General features: G+C 43.2%; 1 protein-coding gene across 1 annotated transcript in view; it reads right to left on the reverse strand.

Annotated features, from left to right (window-relative positions):
- PI4K2A (phosphatidylinositol 4-kinase type 2 alpha) overlaps nucleotides 1-16,008 on the reverse strand; it is a 240,615-nt gene that overhangs the window by 24,873 nt on the left and 199,734 nt on the right. Inside the window, exon 6 of the mRNA XM_086922620.1 lies at nucleotides 5,177-5,276. Coding sequence (XP_086778746.1) covers nucleotides 5,177-5,276 — 100 coding nt within the window. The remainder of the gene's footprint in view (nucleotides 1-5,176; nucleotides 5,277-16,008) is intronic.

The raw sequence follows: 16,008 nt of genomic DNA on the forward strand, positions 1-16,008 counted from the left end.
TATTTGATACCCTAATGTGGCAAAATGTAAGGGGGTAAGATTTCATGAATGGGTGGCCGTGGTCAAGATTTTCTAGTGGTGAGGCACTCATGGGTATTAGGGTGTCCACAGTATTCCCAAGGCTGCAACAGTTCAATGGGAGATTGAACTTTGGGACAGGGTACAACAGCAATTATATACAGCACTACCTCTGAAAGCTTTTAGAACAGTAAAGAGAATTCCAATTTCCAGAATAACCACAGCTATGCTACAGAATCAAACCACATGCTGGTGTTGGGACGTCTGAAGATTCAAAGTCCCTATTGGAAAGGATGGAACCGGGCCAAATATCCTAAGGGTTCTACGTTGGTTAAGCGTGGTGTACAATCAGCCATATCATTCTTTAGAACATTTACTATAGCTCCATATGCTGTTAGTATTAATTTCTTCTACTGGCCAGCTTGGCCACTATGATCATGCAATTCCTGAACAGTCTCAGTTTCATGAAGCGCACTACCTTGCGGATTCACCTGTCAGCTGCGATAGTTGCCTATTTTCCAGATATCATGATAGGGGAGACTCAGTCCTGCTCTTCTTACATGTGAGTAAGCAATTCTTCTCTCGACAGATCCTAGCAGCCCAGCTTCAGACGGACATTCACGCTAGCCGGTCAGTATGCAAGGAAAGCAATGACCCAGACGACATTCAGCTTCAGGCAATATGTGTGGTCTACACTATTATAGCCGGTCAGCTGAGGTCCAAGTGATGTATGAAGTTCCGGCTCAACAGTGCCAGTAATTATCTTCACTCTGTGGACAAGACTGAAAGAAAGGGCCAACCAGATGCCAGTCTATTCCAAAGTTCAAACACTTACTTTGTGTCCTAATAAATTGGACTGGTCATGGTAATTATGTGTATTCCAAGTCAGACAGAGCACAGAAAAGATAAGCAACAGAAGAAAAAGGGAGAAGGGTGGGTTTCACTTTAGGAGGGAAAACAACAGTTAGAAAAATGGGTTCCCCCTCTCCCCATTTACCATGTTAAGCTGGTGTGAGTATGAGGGTGGCGCAGAAGAGACAGGGCCTGATTCACAAAGTTAAGTTACACTTCTGAGTACATTTATACTTTGTAGTAAGTTTACTACTTTCGGTATTCACAAACTAAGTGAAAACTTACTACAAAAGTGTAAGTTACATGTTTCCACCACCAGAGTAATGCAATTGGCTTTCTCTTATGTGTGCCACCCCCTGAATCTCTCCATGAACTTCCCTGAGCCCCTTCCCTGTCCTTCCCTATACCACTCTTACTCCTTCATAATCCCATCCCCTTAAGTAGTAAGTCTGCCCCTTTTTCCTACTCACTCCTGTGCCCTTCACACATTTACTACTAAAATGTATATTTACATGTGCAGGAACTCTACAGTTAGGGCAGAGAACGACGCACACATAAGTAAAGGTAAAATATAAATTTTGTTGTACATTTACTAGTAAAAAAAAAGTTAAACTACAAAGGGCAGTTTATGAATCAGGCCCTATGTGTTTGTCCTCCAAATTTAAAGTACAAACTGGCAGAGGAACTTCCAGCTTAAGCGGCCATGAACACAACATTGAAATGTTGAACATTGAAATGTTCATGTCATGTGACACACAGTTCATGCATACGTTGCTGCACATGTAAGAAGGGCAAGGAACTCCAGTGACAATGTCTAGGCCATCTTAACTGCGGAGTAGAAGTAGGCTCCTCACAGATATACAGGTAAAATTGCCTGTACCAGTAATCTAGTAACCCCTGCCATAACCACCAATTCCCACATATTCTGGGATCAGAAGGAAGCAGTCTCACCATAATCAATAATTCTGGAGCAAGCAGGTTGAGTATTGAATTAATATGCCCAATGCATATCTGTAATATTAAACGGCATTTTCAGTAAAGAGTGCATTGGTTTATTTTTAGCAGAAATCATAATAAAGTAGTGAATGAGAAAGTAAATGTGGATTATTCACTCTCTAAAGTGATTATTACAGTTTGCTAACTAAACACAAGAAACATGGCTCTTCCAGTAAGCTCAAACAGACAGACGTATAACAACTGCTAAGACAAAATAATAAAGTACTTTTCAGAGGTGTCGCCAATTAGCAAAAGAAATAAAACTTTATTGATAATCCGGCAAGTGCCAAGATAAGTACTTCAGATCTGAGGCGCTAGTAAATAGGATTGTTCAGCTCTTTTGTACAGATGGAAACCTGGGAAAAAATCCTAATTTGTTTTGCCAGTACCATACATCTTTATTGGAAACTGGAAAAGCGGCTGAGCAGAAGAAGGTGAAGAGACCCTTGTAACTACGGCGTGAGATATGCCTATGTGACAAATGACTACTTTTAAAGCCAACACACACACACACACACACACACACAAAACAATCTAAACATAGATGAAAGGACTCAAAGCAAACTCACAGCACTTGAGGAAAATGCTACAAAATTGAAAATATAAGGGGGTATGAGCTACCTCTGCCAAAAACTGTATAGTAGATGATAAAATTCTCACAGCGCATAAAAATATGCACCTACAATGAGTAGAAAAAAATTGCGCTGTGCAAGCCACATGGTCTCCAAACATGAATTACTCCGGTTTTGAAAAAATTTAATTTGATAAACATTGCATTCTGCACAATTTTTCATGCCAGGTGGGGAACAATGCACGGAACTATAGAGAACAATGGAAAACATAAAGACATGGCTTCAAGGCAAACCCTAATAATGGTCCAGATAGACATTTTGTATCAGACACCGGCTTACGCACTCCTAATGGCCTCCTTGTCAAGTCGCAAACGAAGTTTGCAGAAAGAAATACAACATATTAGTTACTCATAAGAGATCAACCACATGTTATCATTATCTCTTAAGGCCTCAAACAGAAAAGTACAACCTTTAAGAAAAGAAGAAGTACAAAAGCACATGCATTTCGAAACTGTTTTTTGGTTAGCCCAGCAAAGAAGATTTGATCAAAACGAAAATAAGAATAAATCTTACGGGGAACTCCAGAAGTTGCAGTGACATTTAATAGCATTTTCTGTTTTGCATTCAGGGTTGCCAAACCAACTGCTTCCTGTGAATTTTTAATTGTGAAAGCCACCACACAACACAATCCAGCTCTTCTGAGTGTGTGTGGGACTTCCCCAGTACAATCGCTTTATTTCTTTTTCGCTTCCTTTCTCTTTAACATCTGCCACATACAGAAGTATGTTCCTCTTATGTTTTTTTAAACACACTCAAAACTATGGACGCCTTCCTGCAGAATTAAGTGTTAATAACATGATGCATTCCTGCTCAAGTCCAGAGAAAAGTCACTGGAGAATCTCTAATTCTGAACTTCCAAAGTCAGAGTTTATAAACAATGTGCGGAAACATGGTTAACTAGAGAAAATGTTTCAAAGCAGTGAGCCCCACTAGGAAATGGCAACTCATGTTTAACTAATATGTATGGTATGTAGCCATTAAGGAGGTACAGACATTGGCAGACTTGACAGCATATTGGCTGGGCCATATAGTTAAGCTGGATTTAGAGTTTCGTGTTTTTATTATACATTGTAGAATGAGTAATGCACAAAATTATGAGTAAACCCGCCATATAGTGCACTACTCTTCAACATTCACCTCAAGGTCCTTCACTAAGTTGTGTTAACTGGTGGAAGCATCCATACCTATTTTTATTTATTTATTTATAAAGTTTTATCAGTGACAACAAATATCGCTGCTTCAAAACAACATTCAATATGAAATAAGACAGCTTGAATCAAATCAATTAAGGCCAGATGTACCAAATTCATATGTTGCATTTCTAAAATAGCGATTCAGTAGGAATTGCTATTTAGGAAATGAAAAATGGTATGTACAAAATAGGCGATTTTCTGATAGTGATTCCTACCCTGTAGGAAACACTATCAGAAAATCGTGAATAGAAATGCTATTGCATTCCCACCTGTGGGCCAAATAGGAAATGGTTTGCATTTCCTAAATTGCAATTTCCTATTAGGAAATCGCAATTTAGGAAATCCAAGCTCAAGGAGGCACCCCGAAATTGGTAGTGCACGTGTAAGTGCACATATGCCCTAGGGGCATATGTGCGCTCCATGTCACATTAAAAAATGCATTTTTTAATTTTGCACATGGTTACTATCGACAGAGTCAATGGTAATAGCATTTCCTAAATGCCCAATTCGCATTTAGGAAATGCTTTGTACATGTGCTTTAGGAATCGAAAATAGGTTTCCTGAATCGCGGTCGCAATATGCAATTTCTATCGGGTAGAAATCGCAAACTGCTACCAATTTATGGCCTTTGTACATAGGAAAAGGCTGTTTTGCATTTCTTAACGGTCTGAAATTGCAATTCGGCCTGTTAAGAAATGCAAAAAGCTTTCGTACATCTGGGCCTTACTGATGTAGACAAAGTTTAGACAGAATCCCTGCAATCCCTCATAATCCTTACAACCCTCTAAACAAGTTTCTTTCTGGGTACACACTTCGGTTTAGCAAAGATAATGATGTAAAAAAGTCCACATGGCAAAAAATGGCCAGCTATTTGCAACTACATCTTTAAATAAATGAAAACCAAAATAATAAACTCCGCAAAGCACTAACATGTTTTTAGATTACATTTATCTCCTGCCCCTGGAAATTTCAGAGCCAGAACTGTTCCTTATCTCCAACAGCCAAGTTCTTGAACGCCAAATCAAGTTCATCTCTTTACGAAGAAAAGTGCACATTCTGAGTTTGAGCAGTATGGACCTTTGAGATTTGTGTTTTCTACAAAACAAAATCTTCACAGCAAATCCGGTCAAATTAATTTCGTGGATTCTGGTGTTTCTAACATAGCTTATCTCCTTTCACTAAACACAATTTTTGACCTATGATGGGAACTATTTATTCTGTTTCGATTGATGGACTGCCTGGTATGTATGTGTGTATACTCTGTGTTGGTGAAGTTTCTATGTTTATGGCTGCAGACAGTGCTCCAATATAATACAATAATGTATATATATAGATCAGCTGCTTTATTCCTACTTAAGGAACAAGATCGGCACTCCGGTTACTGCTTCCAAAAATTGATATGCTTCAGCTGAAATAAACATAGCAAAGGTATATTTTGTCACAAATCCACACATCACCAGTAACCGGATTGCAAAAGAAACTTACATGCTCTCCAAGAGTCTGGGTGTTTCAAAGGGAAAGCTAATCCGTTGTCTATAGCAGCAAGCTTAATGATCGGCTCTTTCACCATCACCCAATCTGTATCCTAGGAGACAAAGAGAATCCAATGAGAAAGCTTCACTTGATGATCAGTGGTTACATTGGAATCTGGGAAGTAACTTGCCAAATTCTTGAAGCAAACTTTTTCAGCAAACTTCTAACTTCTTCGGTGGTCCAACACTTCGCTAGAAATGCAGTACCAATGAGGAAATCTCATCCAAAAATAATGAAACCCATCAATCTATTCCCTTACATCTATGTCCACATCCTCACCCATCACATTCCCACCACCCCAAGTTTGAGGCTCTCGCCAACCCCTTTCCCTCACATAGTTCATTTTTATGCAAGAGAGAGGGATGTAGAGACCATCAAGGGCAATAATACAATAAAGAGGCCAAATGAATGATAGCTTGTAGAGAAATAGATTTACAGCGGGCCCTACCAGCTTGCTAAACCTTCTCACTAGAACCTCAAACATAAAAGAAGCGTCCATAAAACTGTGTGCTACAATGATCGATAGACAGAGGCAAATGAAAGTTAATAAAAATGCCAGAACCGTAAACAGAAAAAAGCTCCACCATGGTGGTAAAACAATGCATATATGTAGGCATAAAATAGAATATAGAAAATTGGTCATACTCCTACTATGCAGTGCTTAACTGAAGTGTCAATTGTGGGTGTGTGTATGTATCTAGCCAAGAATCCCCACACTTGATAATCCAACCCTGGTTACTTGATGGGAAAGTATGTAAGTCCCTGTCACGACCTGGACACCCTTGCGAGGAAATCAGCAAGCTGCTGGGCCGCAGCTTCAGTGTGTAGAGACCTCGCCAATACCAGCAAGAGACCACACAAATATCAGCAAAGCGCTCCTCTGCCAAAATCCGGTAATGTTTATTTACTTATAAACAGGGCTTTTAAGTGGTCCGGGTCTCACCGGGTCTGAGCACCGGCATTTTTTTAAAGAAGGCCTCGAAACTGGTCTCTATCGGGCTCTGTTTTGTGCCCTGGCACAGGCGGTCCATTGTTTTCCAGACAGCAGTGACAGCAGGCACATCAATATGTGCATGCTAACCCAGCTCACTTCTTACTAGTGGAGAAGTTACGGGATGACGTCATACCAGGTGAGCATTGTAGGGGAAGGAAAATCCTTTGTTTCTCTCTGGATTTCCCTTTTATTTTTTTTTAACTCAGGAGCAGCAACATTGTCGTGGTATCACCAGGGCTTTAAGTGGAATCTGTTTCAATATTTTATACAAACCATAGTTGCTGCTCATTAATCTTATGCAACTAGCAACCACTGATAAAGCCAATAGTCCTGAGTTGTTGTAGGTATGATGTTACTTGTTGTATTATATACATGAATGCAATGATAGAAACAGCAAAATACCATTCGGGCGGCACACTATGCCAAGCACTGATTTTTAGCTTACGTGTCTTAAGCCATGCCCTTAATTACATTGGCCACGCCCTTTTGGGAGACCCCCCCCCCCCCAGTTTTTTCAATCCACTTAAAGCCCTGCTTATAAAGAACAGCATCCTTACGAGTCCTCTGCAGGCCAGCATTGTTTTGGTCTATAGACAGCCATGTCAACCCGTGGATGAACAATAGAACGACATTTGCATAATCTGTTTAGAGGCCTTGTACGTAGTGTTCAAGGAATAGTGAATGTCCGGCGGAGCAGAATCTGTATGCTAAGTAGTTCCAGAGAAACTAATCCAACATTGTCACGCATGCAAATTAGTGTAAAAGGCTACTGTGTAAAGGGGAAGCAACTTAAGAAAAAGTGTTGATTACAAAAGATGGCGCCGGTTCTATGTGGACCAACCTCAGACACATAACAAAGGATGTGTAGGCACCTGTGAAATGTTGTTAGTATAGTAAACACGGGATTATAAATACAGGTAAACTGAGGTAGGGGTCCAAATCAACGTCCCGCAAACAAGTCTCACCGACAAAGGTGTAAGTGAATTCAGACTCAAATTGGGTAGCACAGGCACACCTGCAGCTGATGGAAGCTAAACAAAGGAACACTCCTCTGAGAGGAGGGAAGGGAAGAAACACAAATTGAGTGTGGCAGCACAGCTCCTGCTTCCCAGAAGCTCTTCTTTTCTGCACCCCATATCTATAAAGCATGGCAGTCTCATGCTTGACACCCACATCCCGAGTCCAGCTAATCAAAAACTTTCTTCACCTAATTCCAGGGTTCACAAAGCATGGCAGTCCCTTTATTCACCCACTCCAGTTACCAAGCAGTTCTCCACTTACATTCCTCATGCAAACCACACATACCGATGTTTTGTTATCCTGTAACTGAACACAGCATCACAGTTTGATTCTCATCTTATTCTGCCACCTATAAGAACACAAAATTCTATTTTGGGGGTCAATCATACATAGTCAGTATGACGCTCCTTAATTTTTAGCAAAAGCTGTCAACGCTCCATTAAACAGTCACCATCTTCCAGCTCTTTATTTTAGATCTCTCTCCTGCATTGCAGTGTGCAGCACTGCTCGTGAAGCAAGAGACCTCTTGGAGGGGGTTTCAAACCGGACCCAAGAATTGCACACGCTTGAGCGATTCCTTTTGGCCCATGCTATTGGCCTTTGCATGCGGGTTTTTTACCAAGACAGCTCGCAATAGGCCAAAGGCAGGCACATTGCTCCTCCCATGGCCTACTGGTGTCTGTTACGCGCACCGGCCGTCATGTGGTTTCAATTATCGTGCCCAGACACGGGCGCAATAATTGAAAGCACATGGCTCGCTGTGGCGCGCGCGCACGGACCACTCGTTTTTCCTTTTACCCCGCTATACGCCCAAAGGAGGGGAGCTGTTCAATTCAGAGGTTAGCTGGGCTTGAACCGATCCAAGAGGCCCGCCCTGGTTCCACGAGCGCCAAGATCAGGCCAAGTGGAGGTAATCCGTGATGCAGCGCTGTTCGCAAAACAGTATTCCCATCCCACAGTGCGTGCCTCAGGTTCTTCAAAACCCTGTGTGGTGTGCCCAACAAAGGCTGCACTTAGTGCCCCGGGACCGCATTTATATTCCTGCAAACCGAGGCTGCACTTAGTGCCCCGGGACCGCGTTTATATTCCCACAAACCGAGGCTGCACTTAGTGCCCCGGGACCGCGTTTATATTCCCGCAAACCGAGCCGTAGTGATTGGATTTAATTTCCAATTTGCCTTATTCTTGGTGGTTTCCCAAATGGCGGGCATTGATGGACAGCGAAGAGCGCCAGAGCCAGTTGAAGTCTCCAGCTTGTGCTGGCCGAGTCGTCTCCGCACACCTACTTCCTGCACTTAGCGACTGCTCATTAACCAGGTATCAGAGCAAAGCGGCAGGCTGCCTGGCTGCCGTAGGGATGCTGCATGCACCTGAATGTCACAGGACCATGCAAGGAAACGTTGACCCTTTACCCTACCACTTTAAGATACCCACCGTGGCATTCACAGGGTGTGGTAAGTGATACCCCAAGTAGTATAGCCTTCTTCGCTCAATTCCTTATGCAGGGCTTGGACTATGGGGCTGCAATGAAACTTATTCGGCAGTGCTGTTCACATTCCCACAGGAGGCTTTCATAAACAGAATACTTAAAAAAAATGCAATTTGAAATTGTTTTTTGTGTTGCCTGCCTGCTCCGCACCCGCACCCTTTTGTGGTTTAACCCTTGTGTTGCTTTTGCTCCTGCCACCATTGCCTCTGTGTTGCCTCTAGTCCGCAGTTGTTTTTGCACCCTCTCCTGTTTTGCGTCAACCTTTCCCCCACCCCGTCCTGTGTTGCTTCAGATTCGCCCGCACCATCCCCCATGTGGCTTCCGCTCTGCCACTGCCCCCATGTTGCTTCGCCGCTCTCCCACCAGCCCTCGTATTGCTTTCGCTCCCCTCTAGAAATATGAAAGTTGCAATGAGTAATGCTAACTAATCTTGCAGCAAAATTTTGAACCACTTGCAGGTTATTTATGAGTAATGTTGGTGAATACAATTAAATAGTATTGCAGTAATGGAAGCGCAATAAAACAAGAGTTCTCAGAATGGTGATTTTTTGATCAGGCGTAAACGAGTAAAGTACACGCCTAATGCAGTGAAATTGATACAAACATGACTTGGCCACCGCCAGAACTTATTTAATTTGAGTAAGTGAGCATCAATTTTTAAACCAAGATGTTTGACCACTGGGGTCTATGAAGAAGTAGTACTCACCTTTGGGGGCAAAAGCTTGCTAGAACCAGAGTAATATAGACATCAGTTTGGAGCTAAACAAAGAGCAGTTTATAAATGTTTCGTTTTGTAAGCACAGCGGTTTCTGAAGTTTTGAATCGATCATACTCTTTATCTGATTCTAGATTTGAGGGAATTACATGTTTGCTTTTGTCAGGACAATTCACCTAATAAATAACCATTATTTAGCAGTCTTTCTAGTGTCAGAATGCAAACCTGTAAACACGTTTTGGGAACATTACTTATAATGAGTAATCTGTTCCACTGGACACCATATTAAGGGGAAAAAAGCATTTGCAATGCAATAGATCTCGCATTATTAAAGTTTGAGCTATTGGTGTTGCATTATTTAGCAATGCCAATAGCTCAAACTTTAATAATGCGAGACCTATTGCATTGCAAATGCTTGTCTTTACATAGTGCTTGTGAGTGTGTACTAATTCTAAGCTGTGTTGCGATATACAACAAATATATAAGAGTGAACCCATTCTTAATTTGTATGTTGTGTATTCGCTTTGTAGCAGTATTCCTCTCTTGTAGTGGAGGCTGTGAAATGAGAGCAGTGGCAAATACATGTTTTAACAGTCTGGCCTACCTGAGCTTTACTTTGAGATTATGCATCCACACAGAGTTTTTGAACAAGTATTTATATTACCATATTGCTGCTGACAAAATGTCAGTTGTGGTCTCATTACCAATCAATGTAAGCTCCTTTCGTGTGCAGGGTCTCCTTGGCTTTATTTCTAGTATCTTACCAGCTAAGGTGTAGCACAGCACAATCCACCTAGTTCTTATAGCAACTGACATTCCGAGTACTTCTGGTAAGTAAACCACAAAAGAAGTTTGTCAGTAGCTGTGTCTCTCTGTCATCAAATATATTTACAGCATGTGTACTTGAATGTTGGTTATTATGCTTTTTTTTATTAATATGAAAACGAGATTCTACATTGGGAATTATTTTTTTTGTCTGAACCACCTTATCTTTATGAATGTGCAGGTAGCTCATGGACATGGATTCACAAAAAATGGCAGGGGTAGTGGAAGTGACCTCACACATCCACAAGTAATCATACGACCTTTGACCCCAAAGTTAAGGACCCTATATTAAATGCAAAAACATTTATAGATTAACAGAAGTTACTAATTCAAATAATTGTTCATTTTAGATACCACCTGTTGTTTTAATTAGAATGTTGACATGATACATAAGGGAAACATGACATTTGTTTTAGTTTGAAGCAGAGGCCATTGTGCTATGAAACAAATAACGCTATGACCAAATTTAGGTCTACCATCGAATGGTCATGATATAATTATTCCCCTAATGCACATCAAAATGGAAAATGCATTCATACATTGCAGGAAAAAGCTTTAAAAACAATGGAATATAAAGCAATAGTTGTAATATTCACTTGTATTGGTTCATATGGACAGTATATTGACTATGAGCTATGTTATTGACGTTTACAGTACTTCTTATAATTATTTAAAAAAATGCATTTCTGATAACTGAAAAAGGCACGGTCACTCTTGCTAAGCACAAAGGTGAAGGCTTTTTCAAAGAGATTTTTAATGTATTCATCGTAATGATACAAAAGTTGCTCAACAATGTTTGTTTTTGTTTCACTTTTGAGTTTATCCAGAAGAATGTGCATTGCTCTGAAACATTTAGTTATTTTACTGAACTGGTTACTAGTTTGAGCAGCAGAAAGTAAACCATGGTCATCAGGAGACTGTCTGCCTTCTATTTATGGGACTGCTTTTGCCACCTCTGAGACCAGGGTCGCACAGGCAGTGCCAGGGGTCACAGGGTGCAAGTGCAACCCCTAAATGATATCCGAGGTAGAGTTCTTGTATTATTTGTGCAGGTATTCAGCAAACCTACAAAAAAGAGATAATGGGAATTAGAAAAGCTGTGTTAACCACTAACTGCATTAATATGACCTTCTGCACTGGTTAAAAAGGTTTCATTAATCAATTTATTAATCAATCAATTATACGGTACTTATGAAGTACTGCTTTTCACCTGAGAGGGCATCTAGGTGCTGTGCTGCGGAATCAGTTGAAGAGCCAGGTCTTGTGTCCTTTCCTGAAGTGGGTCAGTGAGGGTGAGGTGTGGAGGTGGAGGCGAAGGCAAAGGGTGTTCCAGTACTTGGCGAGGAGGGAGAAGGAGGGTTCTCCAGTGCATCAGCGCAGATGCGTGGTACCAGTGCGAAGGAGCAGTGAGCAGAGCAGAGGTTCCAGGGAGGTAGGTTGAAGTTCGGGTGGTGGTTCATGTGGGCGGGTCCTTGGTCACGGAGGGCATTGTAGGCGTGAGTCAGGAGCTCGAAGTGGCATCTTTTCTAGATGGGGAGCCAGTGAAGGTCCTTCAGGTGCTGGGTGATGCGAGTCCTCTATGGGAGGTTGAGGATCAGTCTGGCTGCTGTGTTCTGGATCGTCTGGAGTCTCCTCATGAGTTCAGTGGTGGTGCCAGCATAGAGCGCGTGGTCGTAGTCCAGCAGGCCTTCGTCACAGTTTTCCTGGAGCTGATGGGGAGGCACTTAAAGACTTTGCTGAGCATGCAGAGACTATGGAAGCAGGCTGAGGAGACAGCGTTGACCTGATGTTTCATACAGAGTTTGCTTTCCAGGATGATATTGAGGGTGTGAGAGTGGTCTTTTGGAGTGGGGGTAGGTCCAAGTTATGAAGGCCACCACGAGTCATTCCAGAGGGAGGTGTGTCTGCCGAAGATCAGTACTTCAGTTTTGTCTGTGTTGAGCTTCAGGCAGTTCTTCATCCCGGCTGAGATATTCTTCATGCAGCTGAGGAAGTTGGTCTTTGCCGTGGTGGGGTCCGCTAGAAGTTAGAAGTCTAGCTGGGTGTCGCCGGCATAGGAGGCAATGTTGATGTTGTGGGTTCTGACAATGTCCGTGAGTGGTGTCGTGGGTTGAAGAGGGTTGGACTGAGGGATGAGCCTTAAGGGACACCACAGATGGTGCGCTTGGGTTAAGACGTGAAGGGAGAGAGACAGATTTTCTAAGTGCATGCAGTGAGTAAGGAAGCCATCCATTTGAGGGCATCATCTGTGATTCCGATTTGGTGCAGGCAAATGATGAGTGTGTGGTAGGAGACTGTGCCGAAGGCTAAGGAGAGGTCGAATCGGATCAGTGCGGTGGCTTCTGATCTATCGAATAGGGTGCGGATGTCATCTGTTGCAGTGATCAGTGCTGTGATTGGCTCTAAATCCTGATTGGGAAGGGTCCAGCAGGTTGTTTCTCTCCAGGTGTTCGGGAAGTTGGAGGTTGCAGGTCTTCTCCAAGACTTTGGCTGGAAACGAGAGCAGTGAAACGGGACAGTAGTTCTGGAGCTCGCTGGTGATCTGCAGAGGGTTTCTTGAGGAGCAGTCTCATCTCTGCATGTTTCCAGGCATCAGGATAGGTGGATGTCGCGATGGAGGTGTTGAAGATGGTGTTGAGCTGGTGGCTGATATCATCTCTTCCGAGGTTGAAAAGTCAGTAGGGGCATAGGTCAGACGATGCTCCAGAGTGGAAGGAGTTCATCAGAGTGTTTTTGTTCAGTGTGCTGAGCTGTTCCCATGTGATGATCAGGTGGTCGGCAGCAGTAGCTGGTGGGACGTTGAGAAGGTCGGTGTGTTGGGGATTGAACTTTCTGTAGATGGTTGCTATCTTGTTGTGGAAATGGTCGGCAAGGGCGTCACAGAGTTACTGTGAGGAAGGGATCGAGTTTTCGGTGGCCGATGGGCAGGTGAATTCTCAGACTATGGTGAAGAGTTCCTTGTTTTGGTTAGGGGCAGTTTCGATCCAGTGTGTCAGGGCCTCCTTTTTCACCACTTTGAGCAGGTGGTGGTAGTTGTTGAGGGCCAATTTGAAGGTGGCTCAGTAAGTGTTTTTTCTGCTGGTTCGCCACTGTCTTTCCAGTTGTTTGCATCTGCGTTTAGATGTGCTAAGTTTTGGGGTGTAACAACTGGCTCATTTGGTATATCAATGTGTTCTTGCCAGTTTGGTGGGAGCGACTCCGTCAGCGGAGCTCATGATTAAGGAGTTGAAGTTCTCTACCGAATAGTCCAAGACAGTGGTAATGATGGGCTGGGTGATGCGGAGGGCGCCAATCCATTGGTGCTACATGACCTCGGTCCAGTCTTGGCAGAGGGCACTGTGGCGATTGGAAGTGATGCGAGAGGTCTTGCGAGGGTGAAGTGTATGATGGAGCGGTCTGACCAGGTGAGTACTGTGGTGTGGCTATTTTTGATTCTGCTGCTAGACGTAAAGAGGGGGTTCAGCATGTGTTCTGGTTTGTGCGTGGGGTCGATGACCAGCTGCTTGAGGTCAATGTTGTCCAATCATTCTAGGAGGTCGGTGGAGTTGGTGTCGGTGGAGTCGTCCAGGTGGAAGTTAAGGTTTCCTGGGGATACAAAGTGTTCGAATTCAATGGCGAGCGGGGTGATGAATTCAGTGATGGCGTCGCCGAGGCTGGTTCGAGGTCCTGGGGGGTCTGCATGCAAAGGTACCTTCAATGGTGGTTTTGTCATCGGTACGGAGTGGGAACATCATGTGTTCCATGATCGTCGTGGTCTCATCATCGGCGTGGTGCAGACAATTGATTCTTTTTGTACAAAGGTGATGCCGCCCGTGTCTATTGGCATGGTCATGGTGTTTCAGATTGTAGCTGATGAAAGTTGCGGTGGCGATGTCCGGGGTGGATGCGGGGGTGAGCCAGGTCTCTGTGATGAAGGTCACATCTGGGGCGAGGGTAGAAATGGTGTCTCAGACTTCGGCGTCGCGTTTGCAGAGCGACCTGGCGTTGATTAGGAGGCAACGGAGTCATTTCGGGGAGGTCTCGGCAGCCAGGGCTGGCATGGCGCTGGTTGCTGTGATGGTGGTTGCCGCCAGGGTCCAGGGAGTGGGGATCAGTGGTGGAGTACCTGTGGGGAGTGCGGAGGGCCAGAGTTCCTGGTGCTGGGCGCAGTCCAGGCGCAGATGGGCTTGCCTTTGGCACGGCCGCACAGCGACCTTTATAAGTAGTCCTGGAAGGTGGGAGGGGCTGGCAGGGAGGCAGGAGGGTGGCAATCAGGAAAGCGGTGGGAAAAAAAAGGCATGAGCGGACAATGGTTAAGGGGAGGAGGCTGTAGGAAAAAACACAAGCAGTATGGTAGTACAGGAGAAATAAATTAAGTTACATACACTAGCACAAAAGGTCTAAACAGAAATTACCCTTAACTTGGAGTACGCATGGCTGTCCATGGAACAGGGGACCGAACTGGCATCATCGAGGGCTGTGCACAAGGCAGCAGTCACGAGTAGCTCAGCGGCAACAGCTGGAAGAACAGCGCAGAGACAGGGGTCATGGGACTTCCAAAGACAATAGTTAAGTTCTGTGTTGGTGTAGGAACTGTATGTTGTGGATTCCTCTTTTTTGAGCCCTCAAAATCTTTTTATGACTGGAATCACAAACCGCTGCTCTCTACTGGAGCCTCTTGTGTAGGCTACACCTAAAGATAAGCATAACTAAGTTTGTTTTCTAAAAAATACATTATGCATAGAAATATATCTGTGTCCTATGTCATTTCATCTTTAAAATAATATTCAAAGCACATCTATTTAGTCACGTAACACTTCTGTGTTGCCATCTTTCTTGCTTGTTATCATCTCCATCCACCTTTGCAATACATGAATTCTAAGATATCACGTGCCATTTTGACAAGTATTTATTGGGTTGTGTGAGATAAATTCTTCCCTTTACTACTGGCAGACATTTTCGAAACATTTCCAGGCTCTGAATATTTTGCTGTGACCGTGATGAGTTGAGGTGCCATGGCTGTTGAAAGCACTCCTGTGCTAGTATAATTACAGTAATCTGTAACACTTTGCACCGGTTGAAACAAAGTAATCAACTGTAGTGGTGGGAAAGCATAAGCAAATGTTGTGTACCAATTTAGTGGCAGCATATTCTTAATATTGTGGTGTAGGTACCTCCATGCAAAACTTTGCCATTCTTCATTTCCTTGTAAAGCAAACAAATGAAGGTTTGGTGTTCCCCATGTTGTGAAAAAGTTGTTGACAACTCCATGGTCTAGTACACATTCCTGGGAAATTGCAATTTATAAACTTAAATTAGCTGGCTCTATATTTTGATCTCATAGTATGCAGTGAAGTACTAACAGTGAAATATGATTTCGAACTGACCATTGCCAAATGGCCTGCGCCAACTTTGTGTATAGCCACGTACTTTCTTTTTTATGTAAAACATAGCTGTGGTATTGTGTGTCCACAATTGTACTGCTCTTCTCTGGATTGGCCTTTCAAATGCTTTTAGGTATGATTTTTAGTGCAAAGACATTTCTATATTTGATCACCAAGTTTGGTCCCCCGTGACGTATGACTTGCGCATCATTTATTTGTGTGATGCTTCCATTGTTAATATCACTGTGGTTATTGGTTGTGTGAACACTCTGCCTTTTATTATGTTGTTGTGTATCCACCACATTAACTTTCCGTCCCTTGATACAACCACTACATCCTCGCTGTTACCCAGCATCTGAGCTTTTGGCTTGTTATCCC

This window comes from Lissotriton vulgaris, chromosome 5 (assembly GCF_964263255.1).
Source record: "Lissotriton vulgaris chromosome 5, aLisVul1.2, whole genome shotgun sequence".
NCBI classification, from domain to species: Eukaryota; Metazoa; Chordata; class Amphibia; order Caudata; family Salamandridae; genus Lissotriton; species Lissotriton vulgaris.